At 48.0% G+C, this 19,031-nt stretch overlaps 2 protein-coding genes across 2 annotated transcripts; both read left to right on the top strand.

Moving 5' to 3' along the window:
* The first annotated feature begins 1,760 nt into the window (after positions 1-1,760).
* On the top strand, positions 1,761-6,685 carry LOC120649435. Its single transcript, XM_039926227.1, has one exon. It carries the CDS (start codon positions 4,664-4,666, stop codon positions 6,260-6,262), a length of 1,599 nt encoding a protein of 532 aa, XP_039782161.1. The 5' UTR covers positions 1,761-4,663; the 3' UTR covers positions 6,263-6,685.
* A 5,635-nt stretch (positions 6,686-12,320) lies between these two features.
* Positions 12,321-18,442, top strand: LOC120649434 (cactin-like). The gene is made up of 13 exons (XM_039926224.1): positions 12,321-12,667; positions 12,787-12,878; positions 13,961-14,057; positions 14,363-14,434; positions 14,553-14,615; positions 14,709-14,849; positions 15,069-15,164; positions 15,611-15,895; positions 16,197-16,335; positions 16,416-16,558; positions 17,002-17,175; positions 17,641-17,907; positions 17,990-18,442. The coding sequence occupies exons 1-13, from the start codon at positions 12,344-12,346 to the stop codon at positions 18,107-18,109; spliced, it is 2,013 nt and encodes a 670-aa protein (XP_039782158.1). The 5' UTR covers positions 12,321-12,343; the 3' UTR covers positions 18,110-18,442.
* Positions 18,443-19,031: the final 589 nt, after the last annotated feature.

Genomic DNA, 19,031 nt, shown 5'->3' with positions numbered 1-19,031 from the left:
ACCGAGCCGCAGCTTCGACCACCACATTCACCTGCTGCCCGGGACAGCTCCAGTGGCGGTTCGACCGTACAGATACCCTCAGCTGCTGAAGGACGAGATCGAGCGTCAATGTGCGGACATGCTGCGGCAAGGCATCATACGCCCCAGCACATCTGCGTTCTCCTCCCCGGTCTTGCTGGTGCGCAAGAAGGACGGGGCATGGCGATTCTGCGTCGACTACCGCGCCCTCAATGCCGTCACCGTCCGCGACATGTTCCCCATCCCTATCGTCGACGAACTCTTGGACGAGCTCCGCGGCGTCGTATTCTTCACCAAGCTCGACCTGAGTAGCGGCTACCACCAGGTCCGGATGTTCGCCGCCAACATCGACAAAACGGCCTTCCGGACCCATCATGGCCACTTCGAGTTCCTGGTGAGGCCCTTCGGCCTCACAAACGCGCCGTCCACGTTCTAGGCGCTCATGAATGAGGTACTGCGCCCTTTTCTCCGTCGCTTCGTTCTTGTCTTCTTCGACGACATCCTCATCTACAGCAAGACATGGAGCGAGCATCTGCAACACGTCCGTGCCGTCTTCGACACCCTCCGGGCGCACGGGCTGGTGTTGAAGCGGTCTAAGTGCTCTTTCGGCGAGAAGAGCATGGCCTATCTGGGCCACATCGTCACCGGCGATGGCGTGGCCATGGATCAGTCCAAGGTAGCGGCTGTTCAGGCCTGGCCGCTGCCTAGGACACTGCGGGCGCTTCGGGGCTTCCTCGGCCTCACAGGCTACTACCGGAAGTTCATCAGCAACTACGGCGTCATCGCGGCGCCCCTCACCGGCCTCCTCAAGAAGGAGGCCTTCTGCTAGACGCAGGAAGCAACGGACGCTTTCCGCGCCCTCCAACACGCCCTCACCACAGGACCCGTGCTACAACTTCCTGACTTCGACAAGCCGTTTGTCGTCGACTGCGACGCCTACGGCTCGGGCTTCGGGGCCGTGCTACATCAGCTTGACGGCCCCATCGCGTTCTACAACAAGACGGTCGCGTCCCGTCACATGAAGCTGGCGGCCTACGAACGCGAACTAATCGGTCTTGTCCCAGAGCCTCCAACGTGAGGGTGGGTAGCCTCTAATCCTGCTATCTACCATATCAAGGGGCCCATTTCTATCTCCTAATATAGATGAAAAATAGAAATTACAAGATAGATGACAAAGGAACTGAAGGAATGAAATATGGCAGTAACTACAGAAAACAAGAGTTTCTGACGAAATAATGCAAAGTAGAAAACAAGTGTAACTCTGGTAACAAGTGAGATGCAGGACCCGACGCAATCTGCGGAAATATTCACATTATACACTTCAGTTCTTATAGAAATCTGCATTTTAGCAATGTAGCCGGAGCTGCTTAGTTATGACTGTCCACATAGATTGTATATAACCTTGTTTTACAACATCGCAAAGTATTTTTTCTGTTTGAACAATCGATTAAAACAGTTCGTCAGTCACCACATAGAAAATTCTGGAAATATTGTTAATCATGTTAGTTATAATCTGTCTTTTGGAGAAAGCTGGCTTTCATTCCTGTTGCATTCAAAAAATGATTATTTCTTAACTGCGTCGCCCACGCCTGCAGCACCCTTGGCCATGTCCACGGCCGCGCCACCCACGCCGGCAGCGCCCTCGGCCGCGTCCACGACTACCTCGCCGAAGTCCCTCGCCCCGACGCCGGCCACGAACCCTTCTTCGCCACGCGCCACCACCGTGATGCCCACGCCATAAGTGCCGACGACCGCGTCGAGTCCACCCACCACCGCGGTCGCCGTCGCCATCTTATTTCGGCTTCGGATGCCGCCGTTCCTCGCCGCGAAGAAGAAGATCGCTAAGACGACCAGGCGCCCTCAAGCGCGTGCGCGCGCTGCAGTACGTCTCCCTGCAGAGCGTGTGGCGGCCGCCGCCGCCCATGGACAAGGAGGCGGCCGCGCTCCACCGGCATTGGAGCTGACTCTAGGAGTGGGTCGGTGCGCAACCCTCCTTCGACAAGGATGTCCCCGTGCAGCACAAGTTGGCCAACAGCTGGGACGCCGCCACCGCCGCCAGGCAGCTTCGCCCCTGCGCCTTCCTCCTCGGACCCGTACCAGATGCCGCCTTCGGCTCCATCCTCTTGGGCACCGCTGGCGACGCCGCCTCCACCACCGACAAATGCAAGCTGGACGAGGCTCGCAACCGGAGATCGTCGTCGACGTCGTCGCCATCGAGCGCGAGTTCGGCTGCGACGCGCTCCCCGTCGCGCTCATCAGCATGAACGGCGCCCTCGTCAGCCAGTACATCGAGTTCGTCGCCGACCACTTGCTCATGGCATTCTGGTTGCCGTGGATGAGGTCACCAGCTTCTCGCCCACGACATGTTCGATGCAATGCCTCAACTGCGACATCGCTCCAGCTTTATGCTCGGCAGCCTCCCCACTCAGAATTCACAATGCTTGCATATTGGAGAGCAAGGAAATCAGGTACATCACCAGCCGCTACTATTCTCACTTGATTGGTGCTGTTCCGGTTGAAGTTGCCACCGATGTTCTTGAGGACTGCATGATGCTTGATATAATGATTGAGACGAATCCAGCGATTTCTTGGCCTTCCCCGTGGCAGGATATTAACACTTCGCCTTCTGAAACAACCTGGCTATGCTTCATTTTATGGCTGCCATTCAGTTGTGGTTTGGCTGGAGTGCAGAATAGGCCACCATGGCCACCACCTGTGCAATTGGAAAGGTTATCTTCAAAGGTGTTTGCTGTTCAGTCAGAGAGCACAAAATGAAGCCATAAAAATTAGTTGTGTTTGCTAAATGGTGGAATTAGAGAGCTTCTTATGCTTAGCAACACAACTACTTGCTTGGACCAGAGAAATGATGTTGATAAGTTACAGCTTGATGTCAAGATTTCTGTTACAAGTCATTCATATTATTTGGCGTTGCTCACTGTGGATGGCACAAAATTCACATCACAGCCGTCAGTTACCCACTGTCACACAGAAGAGCAACAACTTGATTACAAAGCACTCAAATTAAGTGAAGTGAAATGGTCAAGTGCAGCTCGTATAAGGAAGGCTAGTGGACTCAGACATCTATTTCGCTACAGCAGGAAGGCACCTTTGCTTCTAATCACTTCATCAGTTTCTTTTGCTTGGACTAATTTTGGCCACTTTGTCTGGTGTTTGAGAGTTCAAGAAAAGAACCGTTGGTTAAGTGCTAAGGCCGATTGGCCAGATCATGACTGTTACCTCATATTACAGTTCGTGATGTTGTTCCAGTCACATGTTGCAGTTGTTCAGTGGCCTCAGTTACCTTCATCTCTACAACAGAAAACTGGTGTTTGGTTATGGGCTTGCATTGTTGAGATATTTCACTTGAATATACTTATACAGATAAAGATCAAGGGGTGCCAACAATATGCTCTTGCTCAGTCAGTCCTGCCGCAGTTCTGGACTTTTGGTATTTATTCAGAGTTGTTTGCTGCAGCTGTTGGTCAAATGAAACATGATAATGCTACCATATTACTGCCTCATGTTAGTATATCAGGCCATGCTACATATATATTCAGTTCAGGGTAGAAGTGCTCCACATTGTGCAGAAGTGGAGTCTACTGCAATTCTATGCTTCTCCTGGAGTTCCATGCGACAAGATTGCATGTTCACTAGTGAGGATTACTGGGACAGTGATAATATTTCACTACTGAAAGCATGTGCTAAGCTCCTGAATATTTTTGTGGTATCTACTGATTGTAGCATCAGTCGCATCGCAGCCACATGTGTGATCAAGTATTGTTGGGGCACAACTGAAGAGGATAAGCAATCAGAGAAGCAATGTTCGTATGCATACCAAATTATGCTGCCTTGGGATCGAGGTGTTGTAAAGCATAACTTCAAGAATTTCTTATCATGGGCTTGGGGGCAAGCCGATTTTCAAGGGAGGAGGAATGTCATGACCCAGGTAGGTAATAGGACAGCCATGGGCCGTTGAGTATGTTCAGGCCATGGGCCGGTGGGATGTATTGGGCCTGAGGCCATCTATGTACTGCAACATATATACCTGGTCGCTTTGCTGCAAGGGGCGTCGACGAGAACATAACTGAACCTCTGAATCCTTCTCTGTTCTTCATCGAGTTCTTGTGTTCTTGCTGAGTTCTTTCCCCTAAATCCCTCCAATCACCCCTAAATGCTGAGTTCTTCATCGAACCTCTGAAGCAGCATGGAAAGAGATGGCCGTGGCAGTTTGCCAAGCACAAGGGGACACACGAACACTTAGTTAATATTGCTTCATGGGTTTAGTTTAAAGCCTAATCGGTAGCTAAATCACCTCGATGTTTTCACAGGAAGGAGATGATCACACTGAAGAGTGCAGACACATGGCCACTTCTGTTGGCCAACCACGCACGGCACAACATCGACCGATCAGTAGTTCAGTACAGTGCTGGATATCTCTGATTTCTTGATATATCCTTCCCACGTGGCAGAGCTGAACCCTCTAAATATCCAAAGGAAAGCATGAGATGGTTCACTGCAGGAGTCCAGATCAGGAATCACAGCATCAGCATGCTTCAACACGCTCTCCTTCAAGGACCTGGGCGCCAACGTGGGCGTCCTCTCGGGGCTCATCAACGAGGTGACGCCGCCGTGGGTGGTGCTCGCCATGGGCGCCGCCATGAACCTCGCGGGGTACCTGATGATCTACCTCGCCATCGACGGCCGTACGGCGCGGCCCCCCGTGTGGCTCATGTGCATCTACATCTGCGTGGGGGCCAACTCGCAGTCCTTCGCCAACACGGGGGCGCTCGTCACCTGCGTCAAGAACTTCCCGGAGAGCCGCGGCATGGTGCTGGGCCTGCTCAAGGGCTTCGTCGGCCTCAGCGGCGCCATCTTCACGCAGCTCTACCTCGCCATCTACGGCGACGACGCCAAGTCGCTGGTGCTGCTCATCGCCTGGCTCCCCGCCGCCATCTCCATCCTCTTCGTCCACACCATCCGCATCATGCCGTACCCCCGGCGCGGCCGCGGCGCGGGCTCGGCGGCGGCGGCGACCAGCAACGATGCCTTCTTCTGCTTCCTCTACATCTCCATCGCCCTCGCAATCTACCTCCTTGTCATGATCGTCGTGCAGAAGCAGGTCAACTTCTCGCACGCCGCCTTCGCGGTGTCGGCCGCGGCGCTGCTCCTCGTCCTCTTCCTGCCGCTCGCCGTCGTCGTCAAGCAGGAGTACAAGATCCAGAAGGAGCTCGAGGAGTCCATCCGCGAGCCCCCCACGGTGACCGTCGAGAATCCAGCTGCCTCGCTGCAGATGGCATCGGCAGCTGAGCCGCCGGCGGCCAAGAGCCAGCAGAAGCAGAGCACCACCACTGGGGAAAATGGAACAGAGCCGCCGCCGCCGCCGCCGTCCAGGTCCAGTTGCCTGGGATCGTGCCTGAGGCACATGTTCAGCCCGCCGGCGCAGGGGGATGACTTCACCATCCTGCAGGCCCTGGTGAGCGTGGACATGCTGGTGCTGTTCCTGGCGACCATCTGCGGCATCGGCGGCACGCTGACGGCGATCGACAACATGGGCCAGATCGGCCAGTCCCTGGGCTACCAGGCCAAGAGCATCAACACCTTCGTCTCCCTCATCAGCATCTGGAACTACGCCGGCCGCGTCACCGCCGGCTTCGCCTCCGAGATCTTCCTGGCGCGCTACAGGTTCCCGCGCCCGCTGATGCTCACGCTGGTGCTCCTCCTCTCGTGCGCCGGCCACCTCCTCATCGCCTTCGGCGTGCCGCACTCGCTGTACGCCGCCTCCGTGGTGATCGGCTTCTGCTTCGGCGCGCAGTGGCCGCTGCTGTTCGCCATCATCTCCGAGGTGTTCGGGCTCAAGTACTACTCCACGCTCTACAACTTCGGGTCCGTGGCGAGCCCCATCGGCGCCTACGTCCTCAACGTCCGCGTCGCCGGCGCCCTCTACGACGCCGAGGCCGCCAAGCAGCACGGCGGGTCGCTGGACGCCGGCGGCGACAAGACCTGCATCGGCGTGCAGTGCTTCCGCAAGGCGTTCCTCATCATCACGGCCGCCACAGTGGCCGCCGTGCTCGTGTCGCTGGTGCTGGTGTGGCGGACCAGGAACTTTTACAAGGGCGACATCTACGCCAAGTTCAGGGACAACGCCGCCGCCGACGATGACGACGACGCGGAGGAGGAGGGTCCGAAGTGGCCGAAGAAGGAGGCGGAGGGGGAGTCGACATCGGTCAACGGGAGGAAGGGGTAGCGGCGTCCATGCCGGCCGGCGACTGCGTTGACTCGGTCCAAGCACGCGCACACAGTCTCACAGCGAGCTATCGCTCGGTTTTGACTTGGTATACGACGGGTTGTCTTGTCTCCCAAATCCCATTCCATGCTGCTGTTCTCAAGCTCAAAGGGAGCTCAACCGAACGGCAATGGAGGGAGGGCGCAGTCAGAGCGCGGCTATCACTGCATATGGCAGGTGATTAGGCGCGCGATTAGTGTGTAATTTTAGCAGACGAGTAGTGATGATGACAGTATAGAACAAATGCTTTCTTTTTAGTGCTGTTTGGATGCATACGTGTTACAGCCACTCTTGAAGGATCTTGAACCAATTCGAGAGAAAAGGGCCAGGTTCCATGGTTCGAATGTTCTTGGCAGGTTTTTAGAAAAAGGAAGTTCTTGGTAAGCTGCATGCAGAACCCATACTAGTCTGTCCCATAGTCACCAACCGACAGTACCACGATTACTACTGCAAAATTGCGATTAGCGATGAGGTGAGAAAGGTTAAGACGGCTGCTTTGGAAGCGGATCGGAGGAGTTAATGGCCGGTCGCCGCCGAACGGCATCGGATGGACGGACCCCATCCATCCAATGATCCAGGACATACGGAGAGGAGACTGAAATGAATGCCAGCCACACCCTGTTCTTTTCTCGGAGGTCCATGGGCTATGGCCAGCTCCCTTCCTGCAGCAATGGCGACAGTGATGTCTGAACCATGGGACGGCGTGGACGAGGACGAGACGACACCTTGGCTCGTTCCGTCGTTCGGCGCTTGGCCATCGGATCGGAGCAGGCTTTTGGCAGACGCTTTGCTAGACTGCGGTATGTACTCTGTCGTGGAGCATGGGTCGATAGGGTCAGGACAGGCCGAGAGGGATTCAGGATCTTCAGGCCCTGTTTGGATCCCAACTTTTTTCAGAAGTCTCTATCACATCAAAAGAAATTTTACTATTTTATAGTATTAAATAAAATCTGTTTATAAATGTTTTTTGACAGCTGAGTGCTTTTTCGCGAAACGAATCTAATGAGCCTAATTAATTCATAATTTACTACAGTGATGCTACAGTAACCATTCGCTAATCATGGATTAAGATAACTCATTAGATTCGTCTCGCAGTTTAGCCCCAAAATTCTGCAGTTAGTTTTATAATTAATATTTATTTAATACTTCTAAATATTAAAAAGTCCTTGGGACTTTTTTTAAATTCCTATTCCAAAACACCCCCTCAGATTACCCACAGGCTTTGGCGCTTTGCTAGCACTGCCAGTTTTCAGCCAGGATTCAGGGCTTCCGGTGCTCGTCGCTCTCACTGGTTTTGATCTGATTCCATGTGTTTCATTTCAGGGGCTGTTCGGCTGATTTAAAAGTCGGCTGATTTCGGCTGATTTAAAAGTCGGCTGATTTCGGCTGATTTAATAGTACCATATGAGAAGAAATAAGTCAAAACAAGCCGAAATAATCCGGGAAAAGAGAAGCGAAAGGGCCTCAATCTGAGACCCGGTTGCTCACATTGTCAGGCCTGAATGTTCAGTGTGATGGAAGGACATGTCTTTAAGGCCGAATTGTACTGATCCACCGTTGGGGGCACACTAATGGTCATGGCACCAGTCGTTACTTGCATCCAAGGACGCCCTTTTCCTTTCCCTTGTTTCTAATTTCTTTTTTTTTTTTGGGAACAGCTGCTTCATTCATTCATTAAACATGATTACAATCATCTTGCAAAGCCTGCAAGAGGAAACTAGGAGGCGTAGGTGCCCAAACCTCAAAAGCACTAGAAGCGGCATGGCGAGCACAAGCATGGGCAGCCTGATTGGCCGTGCGCTTGGCATGCATTACATAAAAGGAAGAAAAGGAAGAAGCTAGTTCCTGGATGTCGTTGAAGATCGGCGCATACTCGGATCTCTGAAATGTCCTGTTATTCCACAGGTCCACCACTTCCATAGAGTCAGTTTCCATCCTCACCGGCCCAGTACTCACTGTGTGAATCATCTGCACTCCTGCACGCAAAGCCTCTGCTTCTGCTGCTCGTGCTGATGCCACAGCTGGGAGCCGCCGAGTCATGCCCATCAAGAATTCTCCCTCAGCATCCCTGGCCACCGCCCCGATCGCCCCTGACTCTTCTGCTACAGCAAACGCCCCATCAACATTGACTTTCACAGTATTTGCCGGAGGTCGTTGCCAGCGTTGAGGTGTCGGAGTTTTGTTAGGGGGTGTTTAGTTCATTTTGCAAAATTGTGTAAAGATGTAAAGAGGGCATTTGAAGTACTAAATGAAGTCTATTTGCAAAACTTTTTGTATAGGTGGGTTGTAAATCGCGAGACGAATCTAATGATGCTAATTAATCCATGTTTAATCAATAATTATCGGATGGTTACTGTAGCATCACTGTTGCAAATCATGGATTAAGTAGGCTCATTAGAATCGTCTCGCGATTTACAGCCCATCCATGCAAAAAGTTTTGTAAATAGACTTCATTTAGTACTTCAAATTAGTAAGATTCCGTTTCACTTTAATGCGTTTACGACTTTTTTGCAAAAAACTGTAAAGATCTAAACAGGGCCTTAGTTCCTTCTGTATTCTCCTTGACAGAGCAGAGATGGAAGCATACATCAAGTGCCCAGTCGACCGCTGCACCCGTGTTAATCGGGGCCTTGCCATGCTGCCGGTCATTCCTCGATCGCCAAATCGACCACATCCCACATAATATTATTGACTGGTCGCTCTCTCCACAAATATTGTCATCCAGCAATGCTGATGCCCATGAGTCCGGTGTCAAAACTGGGAGCTTTATACCAGTGAGCTCATATAATTTGACCCAGAAAAACCTCACATAAGTGCACTCCACTAGTGCATGGAAGGTCGTCTTATCGCGCGCCCCACATGTGTCACAAATGCTCAGAGGATCGATGTGCCATCGATGTAGGTTGGCCTTGCTTGGTAAGTAGTCATGGATAATGCGCCACCAGAAGACACGGACCTTTGGAGGAACCTTGCTCTTCCACAATTTTTGCCATCTTGGGTCACCTGAGTGATTCGAGTGAGTCGCCTTCCCCTGCCTAAAGTCTCGCTGCTGAGCCTCGGCCGCAGCTAGCAAACGATAGCCGGATTTGACAGTGTAGAGACCATGCCGCTCCCCTGACCATGCCCAGATATCTGACATTGAGCGACCAAGAGGAATCCGCTTTGCTGCTGCTGCATCGAGTGGAATTAAGTTTTGATCGAGAGCTTCATCGTCCCATGACAGTCCATCTGGGCTCATTAGTTTACTAACTTGTTCCGCCAAAGCTCCATCCTTACGACATAAAGGTTTGAAGCCCACACCTTCTGGCAGCCATTGGTCTCGCCAAATATTTGTTGTTGTTCCATCCCCAATACGCCTGATGCAACCCATCTGAAGGACCTTTCTGCCTGCCATTATAGCACGCCAAGTGTGAGAGGTGGTCTTCTTTTTTGTAGTTGCCATGAAGTCACAGTTGGGGAAATATTTGCCTTTCAGCACCCGGGCACACAGTGATTCAGGGTTAGTCATGAGTCTCCACCCTTGTTTGCCCAACATCGCCAGATTGAAGTGCTTGATGTCACGGAAACCCAGCCCGCCTTGAGCCTTAGGTAAGCACATATCCGGCCAATTCCTCCAATGCATCCCTCTTCGATCAACGCCACTGCTCCACCAGTAATTGGAGGTAGCCGATGTGATCTTCTGACATGTTGAAGGGGCAAGAACAAAACAGCTCATCGAATAGGTGGGAATAGCTTGCGCCACCGATTTAATCAGAGTCTCCCGAGCCGCACAACTAAGCTGCTTTTCTCCCCACCCATTCATCAGTCCACGAATTTTATTTGGTTTAGCTTCAAAAGCTTCCTTGGTGCTTCTTCCAACCGCCGTAGGTAGGCCTAGATACTTCTCACAGAGAGCCTCATTTTGAATCCCTGTCGTTTGCTTTACAATCTCCTTGCTAGAATCATTACAGTTCTTGCTAAAAAAGATCACCGATTTTGACATGTTCACCAATTGGCCAGAGCCCCTTTGGTACTGATCAAGGATGTCCCTCAGGCGTTGTCCACCTCTCTCTGAGGCCTGTGTAAAGATCAAACAGTCATCAGCAAAGAGGAGGTGAGAAATCCAAGGAGAGTGGACTCCCACCCGAATTCCTCTTGCTAGGAACTGGGACCGACATTCTTCAGCATGCTTGAAAAGCCTTCTGCACACAGCAGGAACAAATAAGGCGACAGTGGATCGCCTTGTCGGATGCCACGTGATGGAACAAAGGCCTCAGATAGTTTCCCATTCACCTTCACTCGAAAAGACACCGTCTCAACACACTTCATGACAAGCTGCACAAAATTTTCATGGAAGCCCAACTTGAGCATAATGGTCCGGAGGTAAGCCCATTCCACTCTGTCATAAGCTTTTGCCATATCGAGCTTCACCGCACATGCACCATTCTGTCCTTTCTTTTTCTTCAGGTAGTGGATACATTCATATGCCACTAGGACGTTGTCTGTTATCAGTCTGCCTGGAACAAACGCAGATTGCTCCTCGGAAATAATCTCGTCCAATACTAGCCTGAGCCTATTTGCAATAACCTTGGAGCATATCTTATACAAAACATTACATAGCAATATAGGTCTGAAATGTGTAAGCTCCTGTGGATTTCTCACCTTTGGGATCAGCACAAGAACAGTACTATTAACCACTGTCGACATCTCACCTCCATTCAGAAAAGTGAGAGCTGCAGTTGTGATGTCGTGGCCGATCAGCTCCCAGTGACGCTGGTAGAAACCAGCCGTGAATCCATCCGGCCCTGGGGATTTGTTTGGATGCATCATGAACACGGCTTTCTTAATCTCCTCCGGGGAATATTCAGCTGTTAAAGCATCATTCATCATCACCGTGACTTTCCTCGGCACATGCTGCGTCATCATCTCAGGTACCGTATCCTCTTGCGCCATAAACAAGTTCCGATAGAACGCAGCTGCTAATTCCTCTAGCTCTTTCTGCTCCTCACACAATGATCCATCAGCTCTGCGAAGCGCCGTGATTTTATTTGTTCTGGCACGTTGCTTCGCCTTGGCTTGGAAGAATCCTGTGTTTCGGTCGCCCTCCTTCAACCATTGCACCCTAGAGCGCTGCTTCTCCATGGCTTCCTCCCGAGCTAGGAGCTCTCCCAATAGTCCGGCTACGAATGTATTCCAGATGCTTTCTCAATTGGCGCAGCTCTCCCTTGACAGAGCCAAACTCCTCTCTGTCCCAATGGATCAGAGTGGATTGCATAAGTCCCAGGCTTGCATTCACATCCCCCAGGCTCGTGCATCCTCCGCTCCACGCTTCCGCTACCGTGTCATTGTAGCGGTGATGGCGTTGCCACATATTCTCATATCGAAAAGGTTTGCCTCCTCCACCGCCTTGTGTGATCCCGGACCGAATCACATGCACGTACACTGCACAATGATCTGATTCCGCTGTTTGAACATGGGTAACAGTAGATTCACCAAACATATCAAGCCAGGCGTTGTCTGCTAGTCCTCGGTCTAGTCTCACTTTGATGTTCCGGGACCCCTCTCTCCGATTATCCCATGTGTACGGCAGTCCCCTGTAGCCCAAGTCTGAGAAGCCACAATATTCTACCGCTGCACGAAAGCCATCCATACACCATTCCTCTCGGTCATTTCCTCCCAATTGCTCCTCCTCATGAAGGATTTCGTTGAAATCGCCCACACACAGCCATGGAAGGTCCGTCTGATTTCTGAGGATACAGAGAGAGACTGGACAGTAATCACAGGCTCCATCAAGGATACAGAGAGAGACTGGACAGTAATTTCCATTTGAATTGAAGGAGGATGCAGCTAATTCCATATTTCCATTTAGCAGTCCCATTTGGGCCTGAGATGTCTTGCACACCGTGGGCCTTCTGTATGGATGGGCTCCATTTTGAAAAGAATATGGATGGGCTCCTTACGGTCCAGCCCAACGAACATGAATAACCGACCTCACAAATTAATCTATATACAATTTACCAGCCCACGACTCTGTGACAGCTTCCCTCTCATCGCCGACGAGACATGCCGAAGCGGGACCGCGACAGCGAGGGCAGGCGGCCCTCGTCGTCGTCGCGGCGGCGGCGCAGCCCGTCCCCGTCCGACTCGGACGCCGCCTCGGACTCCAGCGGCTCGCCACGCCGGAGGCGGAGCCGCCACAGCCGCCGGAGCCGCCGCCGGAGGGACACCCCGTCCTCCTCCAGCGACGCGAGCGGCAGCGGGAGCGAGGATTCCGGGTCGGACTCCGGCGGCGGCCGCGGATGCCGGGGGAGGAGTGGGAGCCGGAGGCGCCAGGACGTCACCGAGGAGCAGATCGTGGAGTACATGGCGAAGAAGGCGCAGAAGAAGGTATCGAGATTGGGCGGTGGAGGGGGGGGGTGGATTTCCGTTTGTTTGGGCTGGAATTAGGGTTGCGGTCAAGGCTTCAATTGCTGAATCATTGTTGCTGGTGACGGTTGGTTGTGCAGGCTGAGAAGGTGGCGAAGAAGCTGAAGGCGAATGCGGTTTCAGGGTACTCCAATGATTCGAACCCCTTTGGCGATCCCAACCTGACGGAGAAGTATGTGAAATATTTTCCCTCATGCAAAATTATGCAAAACTTCAGTAATTGTTCTTATCTCAGGAAGAGACTTGGGCTCAAATTTGCCCGGAGTGCATTGACAAAACTAGTTCATCTATTAGCACCTATAACAACATAGCAAACATCTTATTGCTCTTACCCATCTTGTATCCAAATAAATACTGCTCCTAATGGAGCCTATAATAAGACTGAAGAAATAGAACTTGTGGCAACTAAATAAAACTAACATTTTGTGGCAACTAGTGGCACGTTCTAGATGATTGTACTTGGGCACTTGCATAGGCACCAGGGTGATTTTACTTGTACATCAATACTGCTTACTCACCGGCATGGGTGATAAAATTGTAATGGTATTTGCCATTACCATTAGCTAAGCTGATTTAGGTTGCTAGATGCAGCTGATAGCTCGAGGAAAATAATTTGGCATCCTGACTAATTAGGCTATTATGGAAACAATGCATGAACAGTTGAACAGCTTATGCTGTAGTAAAATAGAAATTGAAAGTGGAGCTTAGTGATGCAACAACTAGTATGTATGCTTACTACTATCGCAGTCATGATAAGTTTTCTTAAATGGCTAGTTTGACCAGATTATGTTTTCATGAGAATTTTCTGGCATGACCATGGGGATTCTATTTGTTCGCGGCTTATGTGGTTCTTTAAAGGAAGTTATGCAAATTTTAATCACAGCTTTGGATTAGTAATGTTCATTCGAAGTTACCTAATTTTTGTTGCCGTGTCCATTAGTGTGTTAAGATCTTGCATTCTTACTTTTCTACTATATGACATATATGTTTCCAGATACCATATTTTGCCTTATAGTTTGGCATATTACTGCACTTCTATGTTCACACTTTTATGATAGCATAAATTTACCTCGGGATAAGTTTTCTAATGTTAATCTATCAAGCAAATAAAAATGTTTGTGGCTTCCTTTAAGACCCAGATTATTTGCTACCCTACTTTTTTGCATTACAACTATAAGATTCCTTGAACCGCTGCTTTCGCTTGTGGCAAAACAATATTCAAAGAAGAATGCCCTCTATCTTGTCTCTTTACAGGTTTGTGTGGCGGAAGAAGATAGAGCGTGATGTATCTCAAGGACAAAAAGTGGACATTTCTGTCAAATCTGAGAAGAAGAGACAGCTAGAAAGAATGGTACTATGAACCATCAATTTCTCTACTAGTTCTATATATCTGTTTCGATTGTTTATCAGTAAAAACTTAAAGCATATCGTAGTCATTGGACCCTCCTTTACTTGGAGAGTACTTTCATTGAACTAACAGGGTTCATAACTCAATGTATATGATTTTATTTTTAGTTAAGTCTTTCATTAGTTTTGTACTGTACAGTAGTTGTTTTCTAGCCAGCAAATGTGCTGTTCAGTTTTCTTCCAAAACAAAGTTGAAGTTTATGTTTTTCTTGCAGCGCCTAATCCTTTTACTCACTCTGTCAAATATAGGCTGAAATAGAAAAGGTTAAGAAAAGAAGGGAAGAAAGAGCAATTGAAAAGGCACAGCATGAAGAGGAAATGGTTCGTATTTGATGATCATACGTCTCTTTTACAATAATTTCAAAGGTTTATGTCTCGTATATAAGATCCAAATCATTTTTGCATTTGGAATTAAATACATGTATTTGCCATTTTGAAGGCATTGCTGGCTAGAGAAAGAGCACGTGCAGAGTTTCAAGACTGGGAGAAGAAAGAGGAAGAGGTTACTATTTAGAACCTGGCAAATACCATGCAATTCTTGTTGTAGTCAGTATGGACTTTTTATTTATCTAACTTTTCTCATTGTGAAATGCAGTTTCATTTTGATCAAAGCAAAGTCAGGTCTGAGATTAGGTTGCGGGAGGGGCGTACTAAGCCTATTGATGTTCTCCTGAAGAATCTTAGTTTCTCTGATGAATTTGACGTTGAGTTAAATGAGCCCTATCTGGTGTTCAAGGTAAGCATCATTTGTTCATCTTTATGCCATTGCAGTTTAAACTGGGCAAAAGAAAAAAACCCAACCCCAGCAGCATTTACCTTAAGCATTACCAACTGGCTGCCTGCCCTGTGTAATATTCCGTACGGATTTCAACTCATGACCATTGTACAATAGGTTTAAAAGAGATGGTGTTTATTGCTTAGCACTTTCTGAAACATGTCTTTTGCTAAATATCAGGGGTTAACAGTGAAAGAAATGGAAGAGCTACGTGATGACATTAAGATGCATCTTGATCTGGACAGGGAAAGCCAAACAAATGTGAAGTACTGGGAGGTACATGCCCTTTTCTTTTACCCTTTCTTCCTGAACAACTGTGCTGGCACTAAGATGCATCGTTATATTACGTTCTTCCTGAATAACTGTGAGTGTGATGTATAAAATGTATAGTTTTTTTATGTTGAAATGCTTAATACGGAACAGTGTAGTCCTAAATAGGGATTGGCGGGATACAAAACTGACAGTAGCCTCCATTCTCTTATGATAGATTCTATTTGACTAGGAAAAAAAATGATGTACTGTAGTTTGTCAGTATATAATCTCTAGCTCCTTATATGATTTCCCCTTAGTTCCTTATAAAAGCTATATCAAGTTTGATATATAGTCCCTAGTATGACAGGAAAAAAACTTGGACGTTCAGGTTATTTGGTTTTGTGTTTCTCTGTCCATATTATTAGCGAGAATGCTATTACATAATGTTCACCTTGTTCTGAATTCATCAGGCACTCATGGTGGTATGTGATTGGGAGCTTGGTGAGGCTCGGAGAAGAGATGCCCTAGATCGGGCTAGGGTCCGTGGTGAGGAACCACCACCTGAGGTTCTTGCAGAAGAGAGGGGTTTGCATGCTAGTATTGAGGGGGATGTAAAAAGTCTCCTGGATGGTAAAACATCCACAGAGCTTGAAGATATGCAATGTCAAATTGAGTCCCAAATGCGCTCTGGAACTGCGAAAGTTGTTGAATACTGGGAAGCTATTCTGAAACGGCTTCATATTTATAAAGCAAAGGTATGCCGATGGCTCTTCAAATGCCACCCACATTCTCTGTTTTTTTTTAGAGTTTTACATTCTCTGATTTGTATAAAGACACTAAAGGATTAATGGGTATATTGGTTAGACCTCTCAGTCATAGGCGCTACTTTGCCACCATTGGTTGGTAGCCTGTGGTGCATTGCATTATTCAAAAAAAAAACCTGTGGTGCATTTGCATGTTCTTCTTTAAAGGCTTATAATCTGGAGCTGCGCTATTTAAGTTTTGAATACTGATTTTGCAATTTATCCTTACGGAAAATGCTTGTTTCCATTGCAGGCTTGCCTGAGGGAGATCCACGCTTCTATCTTAAGGAAGCATCTGCATCGTCTGGAGCATCCTGGTGCTGCTGAACAGGATGTTGAATCTGAGAAAGAAGTGGAAGACCAAGTGGAAGATGAGATGCATGATGATGAAGGTTTACCTTCATTTCTGATTACTTCACTAACTCTGTCTTCGAGATGCTCAAGTGATTTCTGATATGTGTTCTATTTGCAGATGATAAAAGATATTCACCTGAACCTATACTTCAGCAGACAGATAATTATTTGGAAGAAGAAGATGGATCCTTTTCTCCACAGCTAATGCATGGCAATGAAGATGAAGATGCAATTGATCCTGAAGAGGACAAGGCTGAACTGGTAGAGTCCTGTGTTTCTATTTCTAATAATATTATTTGCTACAGTGCAGTTAGATGAGTAGATTAAGTGTCATATATGGATTCTTAGTAATTGGACACCAAACTTGGAACAAAGAAAAAGCTATCGAACAATATTAGGATGAATAGTCCCTAAAAAAAAATACTAGGACAAAGCGGTAAAGTCTTTTTTTTTCTTAGGACAACCTTTCAAGCTTCTGCAGGCCCTTCATGCATGTCTTACCCTGAGAGGGGCATTGATTATTTAGATCTTAATTTTTATGGCAAAGCTCCTTATGGTGACTTCCATTTGAGGGCTCCCTAGAGTTCATATGCAAACAAAATGGTTATTAATAACATCATGTTGCTATGATTCATTCTAGGAGTTGATTAGACATGAATGAGGTTGGCAACTGACTTATGTTCTTTTAATTTAATTATATTCAGGACCGAAAACGTGAAGCTGTAGTTTTGGAGCATCAAAGAAAGGTTCAGGAAGCTATAAAAGCAAAGGCAAGAGTACCTGATGAGATGGAGATGAAGGCCATAAAAACAATGGGAGCTATGGAGGAAGGGGATGCAGTATTTGGTGCAGGTGCTGAAGTGAACCTTGATTCACAGGTTTGCACGATTTGCCTTCTGGATCCTATTTCATATCTTGCATTGTAACATGACAGTAGCTGCATATCCACACCATCCATTATTCTGTTTCTGTACTGTACTGGCGGGAGGGCTCTCAGAATCCAGCTGGGATTTGGCATAACTGTGACAATTTTTTTAGTGCTGCTCCAGGAAGACTTATGGTTATCTTGTTACATTTTGAATCCAATATAATTTTTTTTCTTCAAATAATCTCATAAAAGCTATCTGTTGAACTCTGAATTCATTTATTTTGTAATTGAGTATATGATGACAGTTGAATATAGGGCTAATGCTATATTTGAGTTTGATACCGTCAGTGGTAACGAGCTTTACACACACACAAGCACACACACACTAGATAGAAGTGTGATTTAACAACTCCGGTGGATGACCTACTGCATGTAAATATTTACTCAGATGGATGCTGATGGCATATCCTCACAGGTATACTGGTGGCATGACAAGTATCGACCAAGAAAACCGAAGTACTTCAATCGGGTGCATACTGGATATGAATGGAATAAATACAACCAAACTCATTATGACCATGACAATCCACCGCCTAAAATTGTTCAAGGCTACAAGTTCAATATATTTTATCCTGATCTTGTGGATAAATCTAAGGCACCAACATACAGTATAGAGAAAGATGGAAGCACTGGCGAGACTTGCCTCATAAGATTTCATGCCGGCCCTCCATACGAGGATATTGTAAGCCTTGTGCCTCCATTTTTTTTGTTTTATTTTTCTTAGCTTTTTCCATTGGCAGCTTATTCACTTTGTTTTCCTCCAGTCTTTCCGTATTGTGAACAAGGAATGGGAATACTCACACAAGAAAGGGTTCAAGTGTACATTTGAGCGTGGGATTCTCCATCTCTATTTCAACTTCAAGCGTCACCGCTACAGGCGTTGAAATATCCGAGGGGCAGCAAAGAACTGGATCAATTTGACTGCTGTATTGTGGTTCTGCTGTCTGCTCGCATGGATCAGTCAAGTATGCATCAGAAGTTAGATCCTATGCAAAATGAGATTGTACAAGATTTTCCCCTTTTGCGAGGTTTAACGATATTACAGCGTTGCAAGCTGATAGTTTTTCTATCAAAATTTTAATGCTTGCTAGTTTCTACTTTCAGTAGAATGGAGATCTGTACTAGATTGTGTAAACGATAGCTCTGTACATGTGTTCAACTGGTATACACCGGATGCCCTTCTAATTCCATGGAATTATCTTTTGCAGCAAAAGCAACGAGGCTGTTTATGCAACCTGAGGTTTGAGCTTGCTTTGTATATTGTACTACTGGTGTTCCAAGTTGCAGCACGGTCTTGCTCCGTGCTCTTATACGTTGTACCTAAAACCGGTATTCCATGCCGTCGATGTGCTGGAACACTGCGGAGAGGGTTTGTTCACAGCCCGGCAATGACGTAAAGAATTCAGCCGAATAGAGAGGGTTTGTTCACAGCCCGGCAATGGCGTAAAGAATTCAGCCGAACAGATCGTCACATAGCGATTTGTAGAGTATTTTGTTCATGTTATACATCCATCCTATCACGTGTACAAGACCATCTATTGAGTTGAAAGATGATACCATCTAACCAAATGAACACAGCTGTACTCCGTGAGTTAGTAGGATCTCATCAATTGCGAAGTCCGGCCAAGGAGAGGCAGACCCTCGCCGCTGTCCCGATGGCGAGCAAACCAAAAACCAGCACAGGACACAAAAAGCATCTTCTTATGTACCCAAACTTCACAAAATCGTGACCATGCATCAAAGGATTCCACTATCCTTTTATACAGCACAGCAGACCAGAAACAACAATAAATTGCTATGGGCAGA

The sequence above is a fragment of the Panicum virgatum genome, chromosome 9K (assembly GCF_016808335.1).
Source record: "Panicum virgatum strain AP13 chromosome 9K, P.virgatum_v5, whole genome shotgun sequence".
Lineage (NCBI taxonomy): Eukaryota > Viridiplantae > Streptophyta > Magnoliopsida > Poales > Poaceae > Panicum > Panicum virgatum.
The sequence above is the reverse complement of the archived record's forward strand: the minus strand, read 5'-3'. Positions and strand labels throughout refer to the sequence as shown.

What these genes read in the sequence shown, in the direction of transcription:
- LOC120649435 (XM_039926227.1), top strand. Translation starts at nt 4,664, where the DNA reads ATGGGCGCCGCCATGAACCTCGCGGGGTACCTGATGATCTACCTCGCC.
- LOC120649434 (XM_039926224.1), top strand. Translation starts at nt 12,344, where the DNA reads ATGCCGAAGCGGGACCGCGACAGCGAGGGCAGGCGGCCCTCGTCGTCG. An exon ending in GGGAGAAGAAAGAGGAAGAG is followed by an intron (nt 14,616 to 14,708) that starts GTTACTATTTAG and finishes TGTGAAATGCAG; the next exon opens with TTTCATTTTGATCAAAGCAA. An exon ending in TGAGATGCATGATGATGAAG is followed by an intron (nt 16,336 to 16,415) that starts GTTTACCTTCAT and finishes TTCTATTTGCAG; the next exon opens with ATGATAAAAGATATTCACCT.